We start from the raw sequence: 24708 nt of genomic DNA, 5'->3' as shown, positions 1-24708 counted from the left end.
TAAAAGTGATCCTGACCTCACCTGTGAGTTGTGAGAAACAAATGAGATAATAACACGAAGGTACTTTGTAAACTGGAGAGTGCTATAGAAATGTTTATTGTTATTCCCATTTGTAGATGAAGAAACTGAGGCTTATCAAGGCTAAGACGTGTGTCCAAATATGATGGAGCCATATGAGGAAATGCCTAAAGAGACCATTTCTAGGTGGGGCACAGTCTGGAGTTCTCAAATGTTGATCACCTGAGAGGAAAAACTCAAAGGGCCCTTTGCTTAAAAAGGAGGGAGGTGGGGGAGAGGAGAGCTTTAGAGAACCCTACCTTTGGCAATAAAAGTAGGGTGCAGGGGAGTTCCCTGGTGGCCTAGTGGTTAGGATTCCGGGCTTTCACTGCCGGGGCCCGGGTTCGATCCCTGGTCAGGGAACTGAGATCCTGAGATCCGTGTGATGTGGCAAAAAAAAAAAAAAAAAAAAAATAGGGTGCAGGTGTTTCGCCCAGGTAACATCTCAGAGGACATCACAGTGTGAGGAGGTGGTAAGGTTCTAGAGTCTTGGTGACTTGTCCACATTTATTGTTTAATCCTCCCCTCGCCCCCAGCTGTTCCATCTAAGGCTGGTTCCCAGACCTAAACATGCATCAGAATCACCTGGAAGGCTGGATCCTCCCCACAGGGTTTCCGATCCAGCAGGTCTGGGTGGGACCTGAGAATCTGCATTTCTAACAAGTTCCCAGGTGCTGCCCCTGGTCTGGGACCCACCCTTTGCACATCACTGACCTAAGTCAGCCAAAGACCCTCTTGAGAAGTGCCCTTCTGGGTCTGACTTGCAGAGGAACAAAAAGGCGGGGGGCTACCCTGAGAGGTTTTTGTGGGAGCCCCCTCAGGTCTGGTGTCCCTCCTCGGGTCTGGTGTCCCTCCTCTGGGTCTGGTGTCCCTCCTCAGGTCTGGTACCCTGGGCTCTGCCACCCCTTCTTACCTTGGGTGGTGTCCTCCATCTTGATGGGCACAATGGGGCTCTGAGGTGCCGAGTCACCACTCAGGGAGTAGCTGTGCTCGGCCTGGATGCCCGGCGTGGGGGAGTCCAGTTCCATGTCCAGTAGAGGGCTCTTCTCGTCCAGCACGGGGTCATCAAAGAAACTGCTGAACAGGTCGTTGGAGAAGTCCTCCATGTTCTCTCCAAAGTGGTCCAGGTGCTCAGGGAAGTGCTAACAAAGGGGGAGGGGAGAGGAGGGAGTCAGCTCACCCTGGAAAGGGGGGCGCAGATGCTGCTCTGGTGGTGCCACCAGCCCTGCCACCACCACCGCTGTCCCCGCAACCTCCCCATTACTCTTCCCTCCATCATTAATACCACCACCACCACCACCACCAACTTCCCCCGGCCCACATCATCATACCAACTATTATCATTTCTATCACTACTGTCACCCCATCATCACATTACTGCCACCACCACCTCCACCGCTGTCTCTAGCCTCTCCGTCAGTATCCTCAAGGGTGAGTCCTGGATGGTGTGAAAGAATCCAGGCGATAGGACACAGGGCTTTAGTGCTGGCTCTGTGACCTTGGTCAAATCACTTAGATTGCCCAAGTCTGTTTCTCAGTCCACCCTACTTCCTTCATGGGAGGACTAAGTACTAAAGAATAAGTGTATCTATGCCAGCAAGTTTGCATTCCAAAGGCAATATCAGTGACTTTTGTATTCTCTTTTGCTGGAATGCAAGGTGGTGAGATTATTGAGGACTCTGCCCCCCTCATTAGTACAGTCCCCACTTGTCCGCATGCCTCCAGTGTCTCCCTTTTCCCAGCCATTCTTTATACCAAGAGATTAGGCTCCAGAGCCATATCATTTGGATTTGAATCCTGGCCCTGATGCTCCTAGCTATGACTCAGTGCCGTTCAAACTGTGGGTGGTGACTCATTAATGGGTTGTGAAATCAATTTAGTAGGTCACGACCAGAATTTAAGAAAAAAGAAAACAGAATAAAATAGAGTAGAAAAATATCAGAGTGCACATAGGGAAGTTAAATACTTGGTAGATTTTTTAAATCTCAGTTTTGTGTATGTGTGTGTGTGTATGTTCTTGGGAAGGATGTAAAATATATTTCTCAGAAACAAAATAGTCTGAAAAATATTGGGCTCCACGATCCTGGGAAAGTTGATTAATGTCTCTATGTTTCATTTCCTCCTTTGTACAGTGGGGATGATAATAGTTCCTATCTGCTAGGGTTATTGTGAAGATTAAACAAGTTAATGCATGTCAAGCACTTAGAATAGTCCCTGGTACATAGTAGTTACTCAACAAACCTCTTATTAGTAAAGCATCCAGTGGCAGGCACATAGGAGGTGCTTGTTTTTTCTCTCTAAAGAATTATAAATATGTAAGGAAATGTTGTTCATTCTTTTTTTTTCTGGCCGCACCACACAGCATGTGGGATCTTAGTTCCCTGACCAGGGATTGAACCTGCGCCCCCTGCAGTGGAAGCACAGAGTCTTAACCACTGAACCGCCAGGGGAGCTCCCTGTTCATTCATTTTTTACTGACTGAATGAATTTGTTGGGGCTTTGCTTCTGGCCCTGGGGTCCCACCTGGAGAGTGGGTAAGGACTGACTTCTGGAGTCCGGAGTTGTTGGCTTTCTGGCCTGGAATACTTGGAGCCTGTCCTAGTTTGGAAGGGATGAGCAGAAAAGCCCTCTGTCTGAGAATAAGATTCAGAGCCACATGAGCATCTGTGTGTGGGGGGCAGGGGATGAGCCCAAGCTCTGCAGATAAGCTTTCTTTTGACTCCTAGCTCACTCCTTGCTAAGTTTACTTCACTTCTCTGGGTCTCAGTTTCCTCATCTGTAAGGGGGAAATAATAGTTCCTACCTCACAGTGTTGTAATGAGGATCAAATATTTGTTAGGTGCTTAATGCTACCCTCATAGGATTATGAGGATAAAATGAGGAAATACATATAACACATGTATACAAATAACATATGTATATATCTATACAGCAAACACATGTAACACTGAGAACAGGGCCTAGAATGCAGTGAGTGCTCAATTACTGTTAGCCATTGTTATTATCAAAAGCCTAACTCTGGGCCTGAGGTGAACGGAGCCTGGAGCCAATGCAGGGAGGTGGCTTGGTCCTTCCCCCAAACAAAGCATGGATCAGAGAATCCATGATAAAATGAGTTCAGAAACCCATCGTCTTAAGTACTCTCTCTTCTCCCCAGCTCGTCAGAGCTTACCATCCCTATCCTACACTTTTCTTGTGGTTTTAACTTTCTGAAGTGCTTTCATATGCATTGTCTTATCTAATCCTCACAATTACCCAAGGAGACAAGGAAGTTGCATATCTATATTTGACAGGTAGGGAAACCGAGGCTCAGGGAGCCAAGGGAAGCAGGGAAGCATCCACAACCCCAGTCACACCCCAGTCCTCCCCCAATGGCAGCAGACATTCCCCTGATAGGGAATTGCCTGTCTGTCAGACTGTGAACTCCCTGAGGTAGTAGGGTCTGGACTTGTTCACCTGCTGGGTCCCATCCCCTGGCCCAGGATAGACACTCAACAGTTATTGGTGGAGGGACAGGGCCTTGTACCCCAGAGGGCAACGCCATCAGTATGTCATTCGTCCATCAATGCCTGGGGTGAGGCAGTACCAGGAAGTCAGAGGCTGAACAAGTCTCCAAGACTGTGATCCCAGCCAAAGGCCATTTACAGGGTGCAATGCCCCCCAGCCACCTAGCCAGCCACAGTCCGGACTGTGCTAGCTACACCCTCAGCAGAGTCTGCTGGGGGCGCCCTCTCCCTCCCTCTGTCTCTCTCTCTCTCTCTCTCAGGGTCTCTCAAAGGCCTGGTGTGAGGCCCAGTGGGAGGGGGTTGTGAAGAGCCTAGTGAGTCAGCTGCTAAGGTATTTCTCCGGCAGCTGCTTCTCAGGCGATAAGGGTTTGCCAAGCCCTTTCCCCGGGCCTGGGAGAGGAGAGAAGCTTCCTCCAGTCTGGGCTGGGGTCCCTAAAGGATTCCAGGCAGATGAGCCAGGTCCTTCTCAGAGACCCCTTTTGGGGTGCCCACAGGCACCTGCTGAGGGAGATCAGTTGGTCCCCACTTTGTGAGCAGTCCCACCCCACCTGCTGGAGACAGCAGCAGAGGCCCAGCAGGACAGAGCTTCCAGAGGGTGGGAGCCAAGTGGAAGGGGAGGGCGGCCAAGGGGCAGGCGGATTGGGGGTGGGGGACACTCAGAGAACCCAGTACTCCTTGCTCAGGGCTTCCCTGTGTGCTGGGTGGACCTCTGGGGGCCACAGTGGGATGTCCCATCATCCCCAGGTCCACCTCCTGCTCATGCGAGCGTGCCAGAGGGCCTCCCTTTAGAGAGCTTTGAGCCCTATTTCTATCTGGTGTCTGGCCTCTCAGAGCAGCCCAGTTATGGCTGGTTTATACCATCAATTTAGAGGCAGAAGGGACCTGAGAAAGCCCATGGTCCACGCCCCCTCTCCCCACTTGCTAATGAGGAAACTGAGGTCCAGAGAGGGACCTACCAGGGTCACACAGTGAGTTGGTGATGCTGAGGGAGGGGTTATCCGCAGCTCTGGGGCTGCACAGGAATGTGGAGCAACTTCTCCTTCCTGTCCTCTCTTCTTCCTCTGTACCCACCCTCCCCCCAACCCTGGAAAGCCCCCTCTGGAGATCTCAGGCCTCCTCAGCTTCAGCAAGGCCCCTTGTCCCTTCTCCCACCCCCCAAAACCACACCCAGCTCTTTCTCCAGTTCACACACATAAAGTTCAGGTTTCAGACTACCTGATGGAAAATGATTGGGGGTGGGAGGCAGGATTCTATAGACGGCAGGGAGTCAACGTCCTGAGGGGGATAGGGTTCTACTGGGGGTGAGCGTTCTACCGGGGGTGCCTTTCCAAGCAACTGGGGTGGGAAGCCAGAGAAGGAAATATTATGATTTGTTTCCCTCCTTGTTGAAGACTTTTTCCAACAGTCTTGCCAATATAAGCTCCTTCTCGGCTGCCACGCGCAGCCGGCGCCGGCTCCCCTCTCTTGGAGGACAGGTCCCGAGCTCTCGGGCTCTCAGCCCCGCGCACCCCTCCCCCTCCGGAGCATCTCCTCCCGGAGCCGGGTCTCAGTCGCCGACCCTTTAAGTTTAAAGAAGGAGCGTGTCCATTCGGCCCCGCGTGGCCCACGAGAGGTTAAACGCCGGCGCGCGGGGGGCCGCCCCGCGCCGGAACCCAGCATGCTCATTGGTCGGATCTGCGGAGGTCGTGGCCAATGGGAGGAGGCTGCGAGACGCCCGCCGCTGGAGCCGCGGGGAGGGGGCGGGAGGAGGGCATGGCTCGCGCGGGGGAGGGTTCGCGGCCTCCGCCGAAGGCGCGGGCTGTGCAAGGTTAGAGTGTGTTTGTCTTGTGTCCCTTTCTGCACCTGGGGCAGAGGCAGAGATGGCCCCTTTGAGCTTTCAGGTGCGCCTGGCAGTTCTATGGTGCCCTAAGACCCTTATCAGCTGCGTGGCCTCGACCCCGCACCGGGAGCCCGAGGAAGTGAAGACAGGGGAGGCCAGGCCCCAGTTCTTAAGTTCCTTCGCGGCTCTTCCAGCTCAGCTCCTTCCTTCCCTCCTCGAATAATCCTACCTTGGGCGCATTGATGGGGCAACGGGCTCTGATGGGGCAACGGGCTCTCTGTCCCAGGAAGGGGGAGGTGGGACACTCCTGGGCGGTAATAGCGCCGTCTGAGGCTCCTCTCAGTTCGCCTCCCCTAATTCCTCCCTGGGGGTCGATGCAGAGAGAAGGAAAAGCTCTGGGGGCGCGGCTGTCACCTGAGGGTGTGTGTGTGGGAAAGAGGTTCCCCCACCTGCCGCAGCCTGAGAGCGCCCCCTTCTCTCTGACCCCTACCCCTTGGTGCTTGCACCCCCATCCGGGGCTTCTCCCCCTCCCCCGGTCCAGGCTGATTCAGTCTGTGTTTGGGGAAAGGAGGGAGGAGGCCGGAGTGGGTCCAGGCTGAGCTGTGGGATAAGGAGTGGGGGGAATGCCGAGCCCGGACATTCCTTCCGAGAGAGTGAGCTCTGGGGAGCGATGGGAGGAGAGTCCTCTCACATTTCCCCTTCCCCTCCCCCGCAGGTTAGCCACCCCCCCTCCACTGACCCATACATTCCGGGACGGTTACTTGCCTCGTGGTCACTAGAAAATTGCCCCCATTTCTAGCTGAAGGGCCACCAGTCTGAGTCACTGTTGTGCCCTGTGTGTGGCGGTGAGGGGTGAGGGGTGAGGGGTAGGGTCAAGAGAGAGCAGGGAGGGCCTTGGGGAAGGGAGGTGGGCCCCTGGGTACCCAGTGGTCCTCCTCGTCCTTAAGCATCACCATCCAGTCATTTGGGGATAGGGGGAGATCCAGGCATCTTCCCAGAGCTAGACTGGAAGGCTGTCCTATGAAGGAAAAAAGGCCCTAGACTCAGACTCAGGAGGCCCCAGTTCAAGATCCATCTGTGCTGTGAGACCTGAGCAGGGGCAAGTGGTGTCTCCTCTCTAGGCCTGTTTCCCCATCCATTCCCCAACATAGTCCGTGTTCCTACTGAGGCAGGGGTGGCAGGCATAGGGTGAAGTGGACTAGTCCTCAGAAAGTGGCCTCTTTTCCTCTGCTCTGGCATCTCTGGGGACTGTGAAGGGATGGAGCCAGTTTTCCTCATCCCTGGAGCCAGCCCCTCCCTGAGCCTTCCTGGCAGGGCACAGGGGTGAAGGGAAGCACATTGTTCCAGCCTCCAACCTCACTCTCATCCCCCATTCCCCACAGGCCCGGGGAAGGCGGCTGCTGAGGTTTCATATTTTCCCCCTACCGAACTCTTCACCACAGAGCCCAAGTCCAAATAAGCAGAAATGCTTCCCTGTGTGTGTGTGTGTGTGTGCACATGGTACACAGACGTGGGCTGTGAGGTTCTTTCTTACACAGGGAAACACCATCTCCCTGACACCACACAACATAAGATCCCCACATTTAGACACATTCAGACTGTTCCCTATACAGCCTGGCACAGATACTAATGTACATACACACTCTCTGGGCTCACATAGGCTGACACTGGCAGGCACTGACACAGACCCAACAAGGAAACACTCCTCAGATGTGATCAGACAGACACAGACTCCCATGTGTGCACACACACACACATACATGCAGTTACCCCAGACAGTCACGGTCACAGACATGGGCATGCACACTCTCACACAAACACACACAACATCTCACAACACCACAGCACTGAATGCTGACTGTGCCAAGCCACGTGCCTGAGTCATGTGACCCCCCAGCCAGGGAGCATTGGGAGTCCCGGGCTTGCCTGGGGCTGGGACGGTGAGGGCTGGGACTGGAGGAAGAGTACCATGGTGATTGAGCTTTTCTGTGCCTGTGTGCTGGAGAAAAGAAGTGGGAAAGGAAAGGGCAGGCTGGTGCCAACCACAGTCTGCCGCTGTGCAGAGCAGGGTCCACAGTCTCTGCAGCCCCCAGCCCTGTTAGTCTGGCTCTCCAGTTCCCCCTCCTGACACTGTGGTAGCCCTTCCCTGGCCGGACCACAGGTCCCTCAGGAAAGTGAAGAGCTGGCCTACAGGTTCCCAGCCAGCCCCTGGCATCTTCTGACCAGGCGGCCCATGTGCTGTGGCTCAACCATGGTGTGGGTGCCAGGTACTGTCTGGGCAGGAGGAAGCGATGGCAGTTAGTGCCGCCGCCCAGGGCTGGGATTAGCTGTGACTGGCACCGCTGAGGGCACAGCAGCCCAAGGTCTGGCTGCTGGAGATGTTGGTCCATAGGCGGTAGCTGGAGGATCCCTGTGGGACAGCTCAGGACACTGGAGACTGAGTGCCAGGGCTGGCGCTGGGGGCCTCTGGAGAATAAGGGCATCTAGTCCCATCCACTTATTCATCACTCGTGCATTTGTTCAGTGTTTACTGAGGACCTACTGTGTGCCCAACCCTGTGGATACAGAGATGAACAAAGCCCAGTTCCTGCTCCCAAAGGGCTTCCTGACTAGTGGTGTGACCACCCATTTATGAAGGTAGGTCCAAGGCTTGAACTCTGATCTGTCTCCAGAACATTCTCCACTTTGGGATTTTCTAACATAAATATGACTATGTGACTCCCCTGCTCACTATCCACTAATGACTTCCTCTGCCCCAGGACAGTTTCCAACTTCCTTAGTATAGCCCGAAATGATCCAGCCATGTCACCTCTGTGTCTCGCTGTGTCCAATTCTCATCTTTGTCTCCAAAGCCTAGCACTGGTCCCAGCACATGGTAGGTGCTCAGCTCTTTGCTGAGTGACTGAGTGACTGAATGAGTGGGCTAATGAAGGAATGTGCCAATGAGCAAATGGACTGAGGCCTTTTTTTCTACAGCTGAGCCTCCAGGAGTGACTGCCCTGAATTCCGCTCTGATGCCAGCTTGCTCCTGCTCCAGGCAGTTTCCATGCGCCTGGATGCCTTCCCTCAGCTCCTCCCTGGTGGGGCCTGTTGTACCCATTCTCTGGGTTGTTCTTTCCCAAGGTCATTTTGCTCTTAAGCCCCAGCCAGAACAGGTACCTGGGGACCACAGCCCCCAACTCAGCTCTAGAGGAACTGTCCCCAGGGTTAGGCCAGGTCCGAGAGTATAAATGGAGCCCAGTGGCCAACCAGCCGAGCTGCTCTTCCGGCCCCTGGCCAGCTGGAAGGCCCTCTTGGGCTGGAGCCTGCCACCAGGCTCTGGCTGGAATTCCCTTGGCCTCTTCCCTCTCCTCTGTGCACTCAGCATTCGGCCTCTGGCTTCCTCAGCGGTCCCGGGCCTGTCTGAGTTGTCCTCAGGTTTTATTTTTGGAAGAAGTTGCATTCTCTCTCCTTATTTACTCCCTTCCTTCAGGGAAGGTGTGGGACCCCTGGGCTCGGCTGGGGATCAGGCTGTGACGCCAGCCCCTGGGGTTTGGACTTCTCTGGGGCTCCCAGGAGGGGACCTCCAAAGATTCTTGACCTGATGCTTCAAAGCCATCTGACTCTGCCCTCCTTCCCCCACCCAGTATGTGACTAATGCCTGCCCCTGCCCTTCTTGAAGAGCCCCACGATAGCCAAAAGAAATCATTACAATTTTAGAGCTGAAAGGAATTCTGGCATCATTAGGTCCATCCCCTTTTACTGGTAGAAGCAATGTAGTTCAATGGTTATAAGCAAGAGAGGCAGACAGATCCAGTTCTAATCCTGGCTCTGCTGCCTACCGTGTAGCCTTGGGCAAGTTACTTAACCTTTCTGAGCCTCTGTCTCAGCTATGAAATAGGGGTACTTATATCTACGCCACCTGTGAGGTTGCTGTGAGGGTTAAATGAGACAACATTTGTAAAGTGCTTTGTACAATGCAAGACACATAGAAGGCTCTTTTCAAATGTAGCTATTATTATTATTATTATTATCATTATTATTACAGAGAGGAAAACTGAGAGCCAAGGGAAGGAATGGACTTGCCCAGGATCACACAGCTCAAGGTAAGCAGCCATTCTCAGAGTCTTTCCTCTGTCTCCATCTCCCTTCCAAGGAGAAGGGAGGGGGCAGGCACCAGCCCAAAGGAGGAATCTCCTTGAGTCAGTCGCATGGGCAAACCCCTGGGTCTTCCATGGCTGCCTCCTGCATCAGGCCTGGACCCTCCTCTGACTCAGGCTTTTCCTCCACTGCCCCAGGGGCTTCTTGCTCACTGGGGGTGAGAGGTCCAGGGAGGAGACCCCAGGCTGAGGATCCACCTCAGCCCCAAGGTGGACCCCAGGCCAGTGGGACTATGAGAGGAGGGGGAAATGCTGGGTCCTGACATCACAGAGCAGAGAAGCTGGAGCCACAGCCATGCAGGCCAGCTGGGGCCCTTCCAGCACGTCCAGATGTCTCAGGAATGTGCTGAGCTGGGAACCACCTCACTCCTTCCCTCACCACCCCCAAGCCCTCATCCCCTCATATGCTTGCTCAAGCTCTGCCTCTGCCCCACCCCCTACCCTTCCTCTTTCATCTCTCCCTGGGAGAGGCTTGTTCCGCTGTCCCTCTGGTTCCTTGCCACAGTCCAGCTCCCTCTCAGACCTCTGAAGGGGTCACCAGAGGCAAGAGCCCTTCCCCTTCTGCAGACCCCCTGGTCTGACTATGACGGGTTGGGGGGGGGAGATGGAAGCCTGAGCTAACTGGGAGGGGAAAGTTCTGAGCAGATAGTGCCTGCCAGATCCCAAATGTGGAACTGATTTGCAGCCCTGGGAGAGAAAGGGGTGAAGGCTTTGGGGTGGTAGAGGGCAGGGTTGGGCCTCTTCTCCGGGAGGATGATGAAAGGGGCTTTGGGTATCTTGTCCCAGTTGATGGGTGGGAGGGCCAAGGAGAGGAGGTGCCAAGCTGGGCTGGGCTCAGAAGGAGGGCTCAGATCCTTCTAGGCCGCTGGGATCAATGGGGACATGCTTTGCCTGATAGTGGAGGGTCCTGAGGGGGTGAGGGAACTCCATTAGGGTCTTGGGGTTGGGCCAGGAGGCAGGACATGGTTCAGACTGGAGCTCTCAGCCCCAAAGAGGGACAGCTTGTGTCTCTGCAAGGGTGGAGTTGCCTTGGGCCTCCCCAGGACAGCCTGGTCCCAAGTGCTGGGGATGAGAGAGCCAGAAGGGAACTGGTACTCCTGGCCAGTGTGAGAGTGACATCAGGGCAGGGGTTAGAAATCAGAGGAGAGAAGGGACCTGGGGTCAGTTGCTGCCTCGGGCTGCTCTGGGCACAGAGAGGGGCCCACAATGCTGTCTTGGGGGAGAGGCCCTGATCATCCAGACAGGCTGACAGCTGGGATGCCCTAATGGACTCTAGACCTCCTAGCACTGAGACGGTTCAGGGGAGTTGGGACCACTGCCCTGTCCAGCTCAGAACTATCATTGAGAACTATCACTGGCTCCCTTCTGCCTGCTGAAAAAACTCCCAGCTCCTAAGCACAGCATTCAAGGTTTGTCACAAATTGATCTCAACTTTCCATTATAGCTGGAACCCCTCATCTTTCCTTTCCCTCCAGCCTCATTGGATGACTGCTCCCAGTTCCTTAAACCTGCTGTAAGCTCCATGGCTGCAGGGCCTTTGCTTGTACCATTCCCTGTGCCTGGAAGGCCTTTGCCTTTTATCTCCTCATTCTAACTCCTATCATCCTTTAAGGCCCAACTCAGTGCTGCTTCCTCCAGGAAGCCTTCCTTGATCACCCAGCTGGAAGAGTCCTCTCCGTCTTATACCACTGTAGCATTCATAGGCCACTGGTTAATATCATGCCTTGAACTCTAATTATCCACAATGGGACCCATCTCTCCTTCTAAACTTTAACCACCTTGAAGGTAGGATATAGGATGGATTTCATCCTAGAACCCTCTGCAGGGCTTCACATAGGGACTGGCATACAGTATACGTAATAACAATAATAGCTAATATTTATATGCCAGGCACTGTTCTAGTTCCTTCCGTGCAGTACCTGATTTAAGTTTCAGAAGATCAGGTAGGTACTATTAGTACTGCCATTGAATGGTTAAGGAAACTGAGGCACAGAGAAGTTAAGTAGCTTACCCAGTTTATTTAGTTAGCAAGTGGCTGAGCCAGGATTTGAACCCAAGCTCTGATTGCAGAGCTTGTGCTCTTAAGCACACATGACAACACTGGATATTGAAGGAATAATGATCAATTTCCTGCTGTCCCATCCCAGCACCTAGTACAGGACCAGATACAAAATATGGGCCCCCATTCCAGGCACTGGGTCCTCACCTGGGGCCCCAGGTTTGCTCATCCCTGGCCATCCCTCTCCTGATGCCCAGAAAGATAGCCCTGAGAAGAGGCCTGGGGTCTTTTGCCTTTACCCAAAGAAAACAGCCTTTCAGCTCCAGAGAGGTCCGACAGGTAGGCAAATAAAATCCCTATGATTACGGGTCAACAAAGGGACGAAGATGGGACATTCCTCCAAGGGCAGTCCAATGCTGAGGACCGTCCTTTCGGGTAGTGACAGCAACAATCAGAATAAAAACAGCAGCAGCAACAACTACTGTTTATAGAGGGCTTGCCGTGGGCCATGCACTGTGCTAGGCTCTCTGCAAGAGTTATCTAACTGAGTCCTTGTAAGAACCCTGTGTGCTACAGTCATCCTTACTTAATGGATGAGGAAAATAAGCTCAGAGAGGTTAAGGCACCTGTCCAAGCTCACACAGATGACAAGTGGTGAGAGCCAGGATTTGCTCCCAGGTCTGGGCAGGGCTATAACCGACCACTAATGGTCACCCCACCCCACCTCAGCTATGGCTTGGCTCCCCAGCGCTTGAGGTATCTGCCATCTGACCTGTGGACTTGCTGTCTGGTCAGGTGGGGTCTGGGAATAGACACCAGGTCTCAGGAGAATTTCTGTTCAGAATCTGCCCAGAGTGGAATGGATTTAGAGTCTACAGCTCAACTTTTCCCCAAGCTTATGCAACTTTGAGAGCCCAGGATATTGAGAGCTGGGTCGATTTCTTTAGCTGGGTAGTGAGTACCCAGGTATCCATTTTATTACACTTTGTAATTCATATACATGCATCATACATATTCTCTTATGTGCACGATATATTTCATAATAGAAAAGGCCATCATAATTAGGAGATTGGGATTAACATATACACACTACTATATATAAAACAGATAACTAACAAGGACATACTGTATAGCACAGGGAACTCTACTCAATATTCTGTAATAACCTATATGGGAAAAGAATCTGAAAAAGAATGGAGATATATATATATATATATATATATATATATATATGACTGATTCACTTTGTTGTACACCTGAAACTAGCACAACATTGTAAATCAACTATACTCCAATAAAAATTAAAAAAAAAAAAGAAAAAAGAAAAGGCCATCATGATAGAGTGAAAGGTAGATGTAGGATTTAGGTTAAGATTCACTACTTGATAAATAAATAAAATCCACCTAAAAAACGAAAAGTACCATCAAAACTGGAAGTGTGGAAGTGTCCTTTCTCCCATTACCCATCCACCCACTCGTTCATCCATCCATCACCGCTTCTCACTCCTTCCTTCCATCTATTCAATAAATAAACATTTCCTGAGCACCCAGTCACTATAGCTATAACTAGTGAATAGATAAAAACAATTGCCTGACACTCCCTGCCCTCAAAGAACTCTCAGTCTAGTTCAGCAATGAGGAAACCAAGGCCCAGAAAGGGGAAGTGATTTGCCCAAGGTCACACAGAGAGTTAGGGAGATGAGGTGAGGAGAGGTGAAAACATTCTAGGCAGCGGGGAACACATGGGAAAAGGCTTGGGCCTGTCTGCCTCCCCAGCAAGTCCCCTCAATTGCTGCTTTCAAACTGCCTCCTGGCTCTCCGTGAGGGCCTGAAGAGCCTGCCTTACTCCACTGCTGCTTTCATTTTTGTTATTCTTTTGGAAGGAGAAGAGGGGGACAGCTGCTGCTGTCCAGCTGTTCTGTCAGACCACACAGCCCAGCCCAGATGTGTCAGCCTCTCTGTGATGGGTGAAATGGCTCCTGGGCCAAGAGCCAAGGGCCAAGGAAGCCGCAGTGAGGGTTCTGTCCTGGGAGTTGGGAGAAGAGGCACCTTCAACCCGGCAGCAGGGAAGCCCAATATTCCTCCAGCTGTCAAGCTGGCCTCGCTCATGATGTGGTACGTCCAGGTCATAAGGATCAGGATTTTGACGTTCCAAGGAAATCACCCTTGATCTATTTTCTCTAATGGTCAGAGTCCTGGGCTGTATCTTGCCCCTCCCAGCTTCCCCAGAACCAGACTTCCTCATGCCTACCTTCTGCCCAGTCCTGCTCCCCAGTCCTGCTTCCCAGTTCTACCATTTACTCTGCCTGCTGAAGCGGGTTACTTCGTGTCCCAGCCAGAGCAATGCTCATGGTCTTGACTTAACTCCACCCAAATCTTCTTCCTCCATCCTGCCCCCTGGAGCGCTGAGACTTCCAGAAGAACAGCCTGTTCTCCAGCATCTGGAGCTGGTTTCTTGAGGGAGGTTCAAGAGCAAGCCAGGTCCCACAGAGGGATGCTCTGAGAGGGCCTTGGTACCAGGACTTGCAGGAGGCACATTGTATGGGGAAGGGAAGACACAAAGCGGGGCTGGCCTTCATCCTCCCCTCTCCTGGCACAGTGGCCAGGCCAGACATAAACAGACCCTCCTGGGGAGTCCTGGGAACTGCAGAGAGCAAAGGTCCAAGTTCCCAGGTGGGCCGGGGAGTGGCATCCTAGAGTGAGGATGAGGAGAGGGCAGGGGATGGGATGTGCGGTCTCTCCTCTGACAGGCCAGGCAACGGGTGCTGGCTCTGCCCTTAAAGCTCTAGGCATCCATGGTGCCCTAAGGATGGGAGTGGGTGAGCGTGAAGGCGGGGCCCCTCTGATATCTGAGATCCCAAACGTTCCTGCCCTGGAGGGCAAAGTCCAAACCAGAACAAGAGCGGGAGAGAAGATGGTGATTTCTCCTCCTTGACTCCATGGGACCCTGTCCCGAGAACAGCATTTAGATGTCCCCTCCTCTGTAAGTGTCAGTTTTCTCATCTGCACAGGGGCCAATGATGCTTATATAACAGGCTCAGTAAAAGGGACACGGCCCCAGTCCTCCCTGCTGAAATGCCTTCCAATAACTCCTTTGCCAATAGGGATGGGGATATTGGAGAGGGAGGGTGGGGAGGTCACCTCCTCTGAGAACCTTCCATGACCTCCAGCCCGGCTGGAGGCTCCTCTTCGGGCTCCCATCATGCCCTGCTCCATCATGGCGCCCCGCAGTACTGCTCTGTCTGCTTCCCTCTCTGTCTCTCTCATTTGGCTGTGAGTGGCTGGAGGTCATTCTGCACAGTGACCAGCACTGGCACTCCTTTAGTTCCCAGTTGTTAAAGGACGGATGTATGTATTGAAAAATAACCAAGCGAATTCCCGGCTGGTCCAGGGAAGCCGGAGGGACCTCACAGCAGATGGGGGCACAGGCAGCATTTTTGTGGGATCCAGTCCGCATCACCCTCAGGGCTGGCTGGGCCAGAACCTGAGAATCCAGGGCCCCTTCTGGAATTATCAGTACACTTCTTGAACACTCAGGCCTGTCTTTTTAAAAACAGTCTCCCCTTCCCTTATAGGGACTGCCTATAAGGGAGTCTGAAGTCATTTTCTCTACAACTACAGTAAATCCTTGAAATAGAGCAAAGTACACTACAATGTGACCAAAACTTGGCTTCTGTCCTATGCCTGGGACCCATCTCAAATAAAGGTGGGAAAAACTCTTATCTTTGTGGGGCTGGTAAAGAAGTGACTGCCTCATGCTCCTTTGGAACTTCCTCAGTTTGGTTTGCTGCATGCACTAAGGTTTCACAATCTTTACTTTTGTGCTTTTTGTGATAGTACAGACCAACTGAAAAATACCACTTTTCATTGATCCTACAATAACATAACTCCACATTTTATATGATTGAAAATTTTGGACTCAGCTTGTTTTATGGTTGAGTTTTACTATGCTAAGCGCCTATTTTGTGCCACGGTACTGTGCTAGGTCTCTGGCAATGAACACAACTGACATGGTCTCTGTTCTTAGGGAACTTGCTTTCTCACAGAGGAAGTGGACAATAAGCCGATAAAATAATAGCAAATTGAGATATGAGCTATGAAGAAATCAAAGGACTGAAACAGGGACTTCCCTGGCGGTCCAGTGGTTAAGACTCCACGCTTCCACTGCAGAGGGCATAGCGTTTGATCCCTGGTCAGGGAACTGAGATCCCCCATGCTGTGCGGCACGGCCAGAACAACAACAACAGCTACAACAACGGACTGAAACAAAACAATAAGGGGTCCCACTTGAGGTGGTTGGGGAGGCTTCTCTAACGAGGCTTCCTTTGAACTGAGTAAGATGGGATGGAGAGAACTGGAAAGCATTCTAGATGTCAGGAATAGCATGTGCAAAGGCCCTGTGGCAGCACTAGCAAAGACTTAGTTTTAAGCTGGGTGAGTGTGGATCCAGGAGTCCCAGTGAACTGAACAAGGGGAAACTGGGGAAGATGGAAGCCCTAGAGCCAACAGGTGCTCAAGGGTGAAGCCTAAGCCACAAGTTCAAATCTGCTGTGCATCTGTCAGCTGTAGACTGTCCTACACCAGGGGCTGTGGGGGTCTGTGCCAAGGGTAGGGATGACTCAAGGCAATGATAACTCATTGGAAACCTTCCTGAATTTCAGAGACAGTGTGGGCTGCAGGACCCTGATGGCTGGGAGTAGAGAGCATCCTTTTTCCTCCTCCTTCAAAAATGTGGGGCCTGGCCTGAGGGTTAGGGAAAAAGGATTCATTCAGCAATGGTTGGTTGAAGCCTCCTCTGTGCCAAGCACTGTACTGGGCACTGGGGATACAGCAATGAACAAGATAGTTAAACGCCTGCCCTCAAGGAGCTCACGTCCTAGTTGGGGGAGCAAAAACAAAATAAAAAGCTGCCCAAAACACACTTAGTGTTTTAGAGGAGAAGGAGGTGTCTGGGGCCATCTCCCTTCCTGAAGGGGAGCACTGAGATTTGGGTTCCTCCATTAGTTTTTCTCTATTAGTTCTTTTGTAGTGGATTCTACTTGGAGACCAGAGTGCCTTGGCCTTTGGGTCCTCTTTCCTGTTGGTGAGAATTTAAAGAGAAACACACGCACATGCGCTCGCACCCCTCCCCTTTTAAGGGCTGTTAAAGGCCCACACACAGACATAGGAACACCCAAATGCACATACTTCTCTAATCTCCCTAAATCCCCCAAAGGCTGGGGTGGTGGAAGTAGTAATGGTAGTGGTTCTCTGCTTCCCCACTCAGCTCAGGAGAAGGCAGGCTGGGGGCCTGGGGAGCAGTGATCAGGTTTAGCCCTCACCACCCCGCTTCCTGTGGGCTGGTCCCCGGTCCTGGTCATTCCCACACCTGGCCTCCCCAGCTGCTGGGAGGTGAATGAATGTGCTGGGCAAACATCCTTGCAGCTTCCTGCTGTGCCCCTCTGAGACAACAGAACTCCTCTTCCTCCTTCTCCTCCTCCCCACACCCTCCCAGCTGGGGCTTCTCTGGGATCCAAAGCTATTTCCCTCTAGAGAAACCAGAGTCATCCTTTCCCCTGAGCCAGAGGACGGACCTAGTGTCTCTCTCTGGAGACATGACCTGTTCTCCCTCTGGTCCTTTATCCCAGTTCTCTGAGCACCAGGCCCTCTCTCATACCTGCCCAGGGGCTGAGGGGTCACAGGGTCCAAGGGAAGAGGGCTCTAGGGAGGCCACATCAGGAACTGTAGGAGAGTGGGGAGTGGATGGGAGGAGAAGCCCCCTCACCTGGCAGGAAGGGCAGCTCCTTCCGAGGGATGTCTCTGAGAATCACATAGACAAGATTGCAACAGGATGAAGGTATCCTCACAGAAGGAAAAATACAGCACCCTTGGCCACCTCCAAGCACACATGGCTTATGCAAAGTATGCAACTCATTCTCCTGTCTCTGTCCAAGAGATTGCATATTTCTTACACAGTTGTGTTCAGGGTAAGCATCCTTTTTGATTTTTGCCTTTTGTACAGAGTAACAGAGCACACACGGTTTCCACCGTGACTTTATGGCCTTTATTTGGATTATTAAGAAAGATAGTGAATAACCTACCCTCCATCTTCCAGACTGAGAAGCACACAGACTTCACCTCTTTCCATCTTTAACCCTGGAAACACTTTCCTATCCTCATGCAGAATGAAGAGGGAGCTGGGGATGGGGTTGGTATGGGGTCCCAGCTGGGAGGGACCTTAGACATCTAAACGACGGAGGCACCAGAGAAGGAAGGTGACCTGCTCAGGGTCACAAAGCAACTCCTACCAGAGTATTCCTTACCACTACCCCATCTAGTCTCCAGAGCATGTTAACTATGGAAACTTACCTGGCAGGCATCGTCCTGCATTAATCTTTAATTAATTTTCTCACTAAATCTCTGTAATAACACTATGGGGAAGCTTCTATATCTCCATTTTTCGGATGAGGAATCCAAGGCCCACAGGAATAAAAGTCACTTGTTTGAGCTGCCCAGCTGGCTGGTGGCAGAAGCACAGCTAGAACCAAATTTCCTGATTCCCAGCCCAGGAGTTTTCTTTCCTCTTAGAAATTCTTTCCTCTCCCCCTGCCTCACCTGGCCTTGCTTAGGCCCAAGATAAGGAGCTTTCCCAGCAGGGCTGTCCCTCCCCGGGCCCAGTACTGGATACCACTGTCTGATCATGATCATGCCTCCTTTCCTGTGCTGGACCAAGGCCCAGATGAGCAGCTGGGGATGCAAGGCTGAATGGAGCAGCAGGAAGAGGCTGTAGGCGGCAGAGTTCATTCAGAAGAAAGTCCAACTCAGAGCTGCTGAAGGCTGAGGGAACCTCACAGGGGGGCTCTACCAATAAAGGTACACGCTGCAGCAAACTCCCTCCCTCTGACCAGTATCTGTTACCAACTCCAGGAGGGGCGTATGGAACCCCAGATCCCTGCTACTTCATTCCTAGGATCTGTGCCAGACCATCCTTAGAAAGAATGATCCAACCTCTTCCCATTTTATAGACAAGGAAACAGGCCCGAGGAGGAAAGCTGCTTGCACGGCCCAGGCTCACAGGCAGAGGCAGAAGCAGAGGGAGGACTAGAGCCCAGGTCCCCCCCACTACTGGTTCAAGCCCTCTCCCCTCTTCCCCTCGGCTTGTCTGCAGGAGTGTGCTCTCTCCGACTGGAACCAGGGGCCTTCCTAGAGAGCAGGGTGACCTGGATCTACTGCCTAATGGAGGACTGGGAGACCTCTCACCCCATGCCTCCCTGACTCAGGTTCCTGTCCCTGGCCTTGTTCCCCACCAGCAGCCTGGAACAGTTTAGGTGGAAGTCCAAGATGCCCAATCCTTTAAGTCTCAGTGCACTTGGCTCTTGTCTGCCAGGTTTATCTTAGGCCCAGGAGTTAGAGGCCAGCAAATAGAGACCCTTGAGATGATCACTGGGTGTGTGTGTGTGTGTGTTTGTGTGTGTGTGTGTGTATGTGTGTGCGCGCGCGCGCGCGCGCGTGCGCGCGGCGGGGGGGGGGGTTGGGGGGGGAGAGGGAGAGCCTGGCAGGTCACTGCATGGGGTGGGGGAATCCCCCCAGATCCCCCAAGCAGCCCACATTTCAACCTGGCAGGCCCTTCTGAACCCAAAGATTTTCTCCCATTACCGAGCCCATCCCCCCCCTCCCCCCAGGGCCTTAGGGCTGAGCCTGAGAGAGGGAGGGAGGGAAGAAGAAAGAAGCCACGTTTCCTTAGGGAGGGAGGGGAAGAGAAAGAGAAGGACAAGCCCGGAGACAGAGACAGTCACGAAGCCACAGGGAGAGAGAGACAGTCAAGGAGACATAAGGGACCGAGAAACAGACCTAGAGAAAGACCTCCCTCCTTCTGAGCGATCACCCTGTGCTGCCCTGACCAGTTGAGGGTCAGGTCCCTCCCTGGGGGATCTCTGGCCTGACTTCCTGGGGAGGCCACGGCAGCACCCCTATATTTCCGTGTCTGGCTCAAAACCCGGGTCTGGCTCTGGCCCCCAAGGGGCGTCTGGTCTCTGGCCCTCGAACACTCCCCTGTGCGCCCCCCAGCGGAGGACCAGACGCAGAGCCACCGAGGTCTTAAAGGGGGCGCAGGAAAGGGCGCCGCCAATTTGCTCCCAGTCTGGTCCCGGAACCCCAGGGTGGGTGGAGGACGATTAGAAGACTTGGGTGGGGGCAGAATTGGTGTTTCTTGAGGTCGTATCAGAGGATCCGATGGCCCCGACTCCTCGACGTTCCCTTCCCCTGGAAGGCCGAGGCCAATGTATCCATGGACGGAGCCTCCAGGAGGACCGTGCACGGGCGCAAGCTCAGAGGCTCCAGGTTCGGGGTCTAGGGGTGTCGAGGGATCTAGTCACCAAATCTCAGAGCTCTAAGCACGTGTCTCTCAAGGGGACCCTGCACCGAGCCCCCTCCCCCACTTCTGCCCAGTGCTGTGTAGTCCAGTCCTTCAGGGGGCCCCAGGTGCACCGCGAAGAGGAGTAAGGAGTGGTGGAAGGAAAACACAGACCCTTCATCTTACCGCATTGTTGAGGAAATCAGACTCGTTCAGATCCCCCAAGTCCAGGAAGCTGGATCCGGGGAACAGCCTGTCGGCCGGGAAGGGCTCCAAGACGGCGTCCATCGCGGCAGGCTCCGGAGACCCCCTTCGGCTGGGCTTCCCTCACTCCAGGGCGGCGGCGCGCCCGGCCCAGAGCTCCGGCCCGAGCTCTGGCAAGCGGGCGGGGGGCAGGTCCCGGGCAAAGCCCCGGGGGAGGGGCGGGCAGAGGCTGCGCGGCCCCGGGTAGGGGGCGCGGGGGGCGCGGAGGCCTTAGGGCAGCGGCGCAGAGCGGGCTGGGCTCAGGGGCCCCGGGCGCACCGCGGGCATTTAGCCGACTCCTCCTCCTCCCGCTCCTCCGGGGGCACAGCTGGCTTCCATGGGGAGCCCGGGAGTGGGGCTGAGGGCTTGAGGAGCCCCCCGGACTGGGTGGGAGCCGGGGGCGGGGGAGCTGAGCGCTCCCCCGAGACTGGGTGACTGCTGGGCGCTCCGCTCTCTCTGCGTCTCCCTCTGCACGGCTTCTGTCACTTTTCCTCTGTGAAACCGGGAACCCCTTGGCTGGTTAGCCCAGCTGGCCGAGGCGCCACTCCTCCACATCAATATTCACGATAATTTCATATTAATGAGGAGAAGGAGTGGCCTGAGGAATCGTCCCTCCTCTTTTAAAGAGACAGCTGCGAGCTAGTCTTGCCAATCTCTTTTCTCTGAAAAGGTAGGGGCTTGAAGCAAAATTGTCCTAGAGCCAATAACTGTGTTCCTTGAACCTCAGCATCTTAAGGCTTTGCCAACCACACTCCCGTAAGTTCATGAGGGAGCTGAGTTATTTCTATTCTTCCAGGCTTACGCTAGGGCCTGAACCAAATCCAAAGTCAGGGAATTCCATCCCTTGGGCCCCTCAACAAATCTCCTTTCAATGGGGAGATTTGCAGGTCTCCTCTTCCAGGAAGCCTTCCCTGACCCCCAGGCTGAAGCAGTTACCATCACTATACACTCACAGGGCATGGTGTGCTTACCTCCATGTGGTGAGTCTAATGCAGTATTGTCATTGTTTGTTCATGTGTCTATAAACCCACTGGACTCTCAGATCCCTTAGGGTGAGGACTGTACCCAGCTTTCCTGTGTGTGAAAGTGCTGGGGGGGACAGCAGAGATGAGGTAAGGACCCTTCTTCTCATCAATCACCGAATACCCCTAGTGTTTCTGAAGAGCAAGAAGTTGGAGAACAGTAGTCACGGACTCTGCGTGAGACAAGATGTAGGTTGGCTGCATGCTCCACGGTCACAGGACACTCCCAGGCCCCCTGGATCCATTACCTAAGTGGCCTGCTCCAGAGTACAGCTTAATCTCTTGAAAGGGTTGATAAACAATCACCAGGCACCTGAACAAATGGAAGTGGTCAGAAAGTCACTCCCTCAGAGGGCTGGGCACACTGTTCCTGTCCAGAAGTCATTAATAGGATTAAGTGTGTCTTCCCTGTGTGGAGCTTTTAATTAGCTCAGGAACCAAAAGCCTTTAAGAAGCAGAGATGTCATTGCAGTTAAGCCAGGGATGTCACCCAAATTGCTCTCTCAGTGCCAAGGTGGGGAATGGGCACACAGCTAGGCTGAGATAGCAGCTGTTTGCCTGGGGCGGGCGGGCAGGAATGTGGCTTTCCCCCATCTCCTGATCCAGTTGACATAGTTCTGGAGAATGATGTTCTGACCCTCCACATTGTCATATGACTATTAGCTCCTGGGCCTCCCAGAGAGTTTGCTCCTGAGAAGCTGGGAATACAGCCCATGCTCTGGGGACCAGTTCACCAGCAATGTAACTCCGAGAAGTTAGGCAGGGCCAAAAGGAAATCAGTTCACTCTCTAAAGAGTGGCAGGTAGAATTAGGGTGCTGAGACCATGGGTGTTTTCCCCAAGTGCGTCACATCTGGCCAACTGGGGAACAGTCAGACACTGAGAATGTGGTTGATCCTTTGTGGGTGTCGGGGGTTGCCATCTCTGGCTGGGCAGACAAGTCAGTCCATGGTGGGTGAGCTTGCGACTGCAGGTGTCTGGAGTCCTGGCTCCCGAGCTGGAATCCCTGCAGGTCCCCAGAAGGAACAAAAGTGCCCCTCTGCCTGAGGTTGGCTGGAAATTGTGCCTGTGTTCCTCCCAGCCTGCTCTGTAATTAGAGACATAGGCACCATAATCACCACTTAAGTGATTGGGGAAGATTATATAGTTTTAGATAAATAAGATTAGAGTGTCCTCTCTTTCCTGATTCTTACCCAGGTGAACACCCCAGGAAACCATTGAAAATAATCCTGGGGAGACACTCTGGTTCTGGCACCTCCTGTGGAGTCTGAGAGGCAGGAGGTCCCAAGAGAAATCCTGGGGGGAAGGGACGGGGAGAGGAGAGAAGAGGAACGGGCAGTGCAGAGCCTGGCATGTACAGTAAAGAGAAGGATGGCAAGGGGTTTGTTCACACATTCTACAAGTATTATTGAGCACCTGTGAACAGTCCCTAGACCAGGCCCTGGGGATACAGTCGTGATCAAGTACTTAAGTTCTAGAGTGAATGAGGAAAGAATGGGAAAAAAAAAAAAAAAAATGTTACGAAGATAATTTCAAATAGTGATAGGACTATGAAGGAAATAAAATAGTGTGATATGATTGAGTAGGTAAGGAAGGCCTCTCTAAAGAGGTGATGTGTGAGCTGAGAACTGGAGTCATTTATGGGGCAAAAGTGGAGGGAAAAGCATTCCAGATAGAGGGAACAGCAAGTAGAGGAGAAAGCAAGAGAAAGACTGGGAGGGGCAGGCAGTGACATGGGAGAGAGAGGATAAATGTGAAACCCCAAGGCCCTATACACACTCGTTATGGTCTCACTGATTCTATTCAAGTAGTGAAAAGAATTGTGCCTGTTCAGATTAGAGGGCCCACCTGAAGCCTTCTGTAGCAGTCATCCCTTCGGTATCTGTATCTCTTAAAGATTTTCCAGCAGAGGAAAGTAGACAGCTCACCGGGTCTGCAGTCTGGGTTCTGACCCAACAGGGAGGGTCTACTTCCTCCAGGCCAGTCCTGATCTTGAGGCCCAGATGCCTCAGGCCCCTTCTCTACATCTGAAGGGGCAGGGGAAGGAGGCCCAGATTGGTGCTGCAAACACCCTGAAATACTCCAGGTCAAGAAAAGCTCACAGACCGTAGCCCCTCCGGTTGTGGACTCAGGAAAATCTGGTTGGTGCTCTCTGCAGTGGCTCCAGCTGTGAAGCATAATGCATAAAGATGCTCCAACCCACGCAGTGACGCACAGGAGAGAAGGGACAGAGGTAAGCTTCCTGCCTGTCCCAGACACTGAAGGTCAGGTGGAGAGAGAGGCGCCTGACAGGTTGAGCTACGAGCAGGGATGGCGTGTGTGTGTGTGTGTGTGTGTGTGTGTGTGTGTGTGTGTGTGTGTGTGTGTGTGTGTGAGGGATGAGGGCTTGGCTGGGGGCTGCCACACTTTGACACGCTTAGAGAGTCCCTTCTCTGGGTCTCGGTTTTCACATCTATCAAATGGGAGAGGTGTTAATGACCCCTAGGGTCCTGTCTTCTCCAAGCACCTTCCAAATGTGTTCTTACCAGGCCAGGGCCAGCAGGGAATAGGGGGAGGTGGGGTGAAGGACCTGCCTCCTTAGGAGGCCTGGAGCTCCGATTTTCCAGGCTTCCATCCTGGAGCCTCCAGGAGGGTGCAAGGCTGGGTGTTTACACTTGGCAGGCAGGCTCTGGGTGGTGGTGAGAAGGTCGCCCAAAGTAAACCTGCCTTGTTTGCCTGGATTGTAAAGGAAAAAACGCTTTGGCACACTGTAACAGGAACTTCTGAGAAATGAAAACATATTCATCCTGGAGATTAGGCTGACTTCCGGGGCACAGAAGGGGGCCCTTTGTTCTCTTGTGGCTCCCTAAAATGGGCCTCATGGCTGCTCTCCCTGTACCCCCCGCAGGGCTAGAAGTGGAGTCCCTGGGGTTGCACCCTGCCAAGAGGGTGGGGGTGGGCCTCAGACCCCAAGCTCTCACTCTTCTCCATCCCCTTGGCCTGTGGTTCCTTCCCCCCTCCACCCGGAACCATAAAAATACCTGACATTTATTGAGAACTTGCTTTGTGCCAGGCACTAAATACTTGACTTATATTATCTCGTTTAACGCTTGGAACAAGCTTGTGAGATAAATATCATATTCACTGATTCTGAGATGCACATTTACACCTCTAAAATCGGAATGTGTCTTACAGTCAGCAGGATGTTATACTTGAATGGACAGTGTTTTTTCCTTCTTAGCGCACAGCACAAAAAAAATGGTGTACCGTACAATTGATGACATCTTAGATTCGATGAAACATGATATTATTATCATCCCCGGTCTGCAGAGGAGAAAACCGAGCCTCAGAGAGTTTATATGACTTACCACTCCTTTATTTTGCAGGAAACCAAGGCCTCGAGCCATAAGAGGCTTTCCTCAGGTCAGCCAGCTTCAATGAGACAGAGATAGGACTGAAATCCGGGCCTCCAGGCTCCTCACCCAGGGCCCTTTCCACTCACCCCAGATGAACTGGGTTTGCTCACTAGGGAGAGGCAGGCACTGAGGGGAGGGCCTTCCAGGGCCTTCCTCAGCAGCGAGTGAGTCACCAGCCACCCTGCCTTGGAGAAGGGC

General features: G+C 53.0%; 1 protein-coding gene and 1 long non-coding RNA gene across 4 annotated transcripts in view; one reads left to right on the top strand and one right to left on the bottom strand.

Moving 5' to 3' along the window:
• CREB3L1 (cAMP responsive element binding protein 3 like 1) overlaps nt 1-20604 on the bottom strand; it is a 36520-nt gene extending 15916 nt beyond the window's left edge. Inside the window, exons 1-2 of one of the 2 annotated variants that reach the window (XM_036859460.1) lie at nt 20038-20604; nt 971-1199 (exon numbers count right to left, since the gene is read on the bottom strand). In XM_036859460.1, coding sequence (XP_036715355.1) covers nt 971-1199; nt 20038-20139 — 331 coding nt within the window. In that variant the 5' untranslated portion in view covers nt 20140-20604. The remainder of the gene's footprint in view (nt 1-970; nt 1200-20037) is intronic. The other variant, XM_036859461.1, reaches the window with a different exon arrangement.
• Nucleotides 5344-18371, top strand: LOC118898831. 2 transcript variants are annotated; one of them, XR_005020835.1, is made up of 5 exons: nt 5344-5370; nt 7907-8019; nt 9410-9467; nt 13403-13634; nt 18232-18371. It is a non-coding gene; the product is annotated as an uncharacterized LOC118898831 (long non-coding RNA). The 2 variants fall into 2 exon arrangements; XR_005020836.1 differs by lacking the exon at nt 13403-13634.
• Nucleotides 20605-24708: the final 4104 nt, after the last annotated feature.

This window comes from Balaenoptera musculus, chromosome 8 (assembly GCF_009873245.2).
Source record: "Balaenoptera musculus isolate JJ_BM4_2016_0621 chromosome 8, mBalMus1.pri.v3, whole genome shotgun sequence".
Taxonomy (NCBI): Eukaryota; Metazoa; Chordata; class Mammalia; order Artiodactyla; family Balaenopteridae; genus Balaenoptera; species Balaenoptera musculus.
The sequence above is the reverse complement of the archived record's forward strand: the minus strand, read 5'-3'. Positions and strand labels throughout refer to the sequence as shown.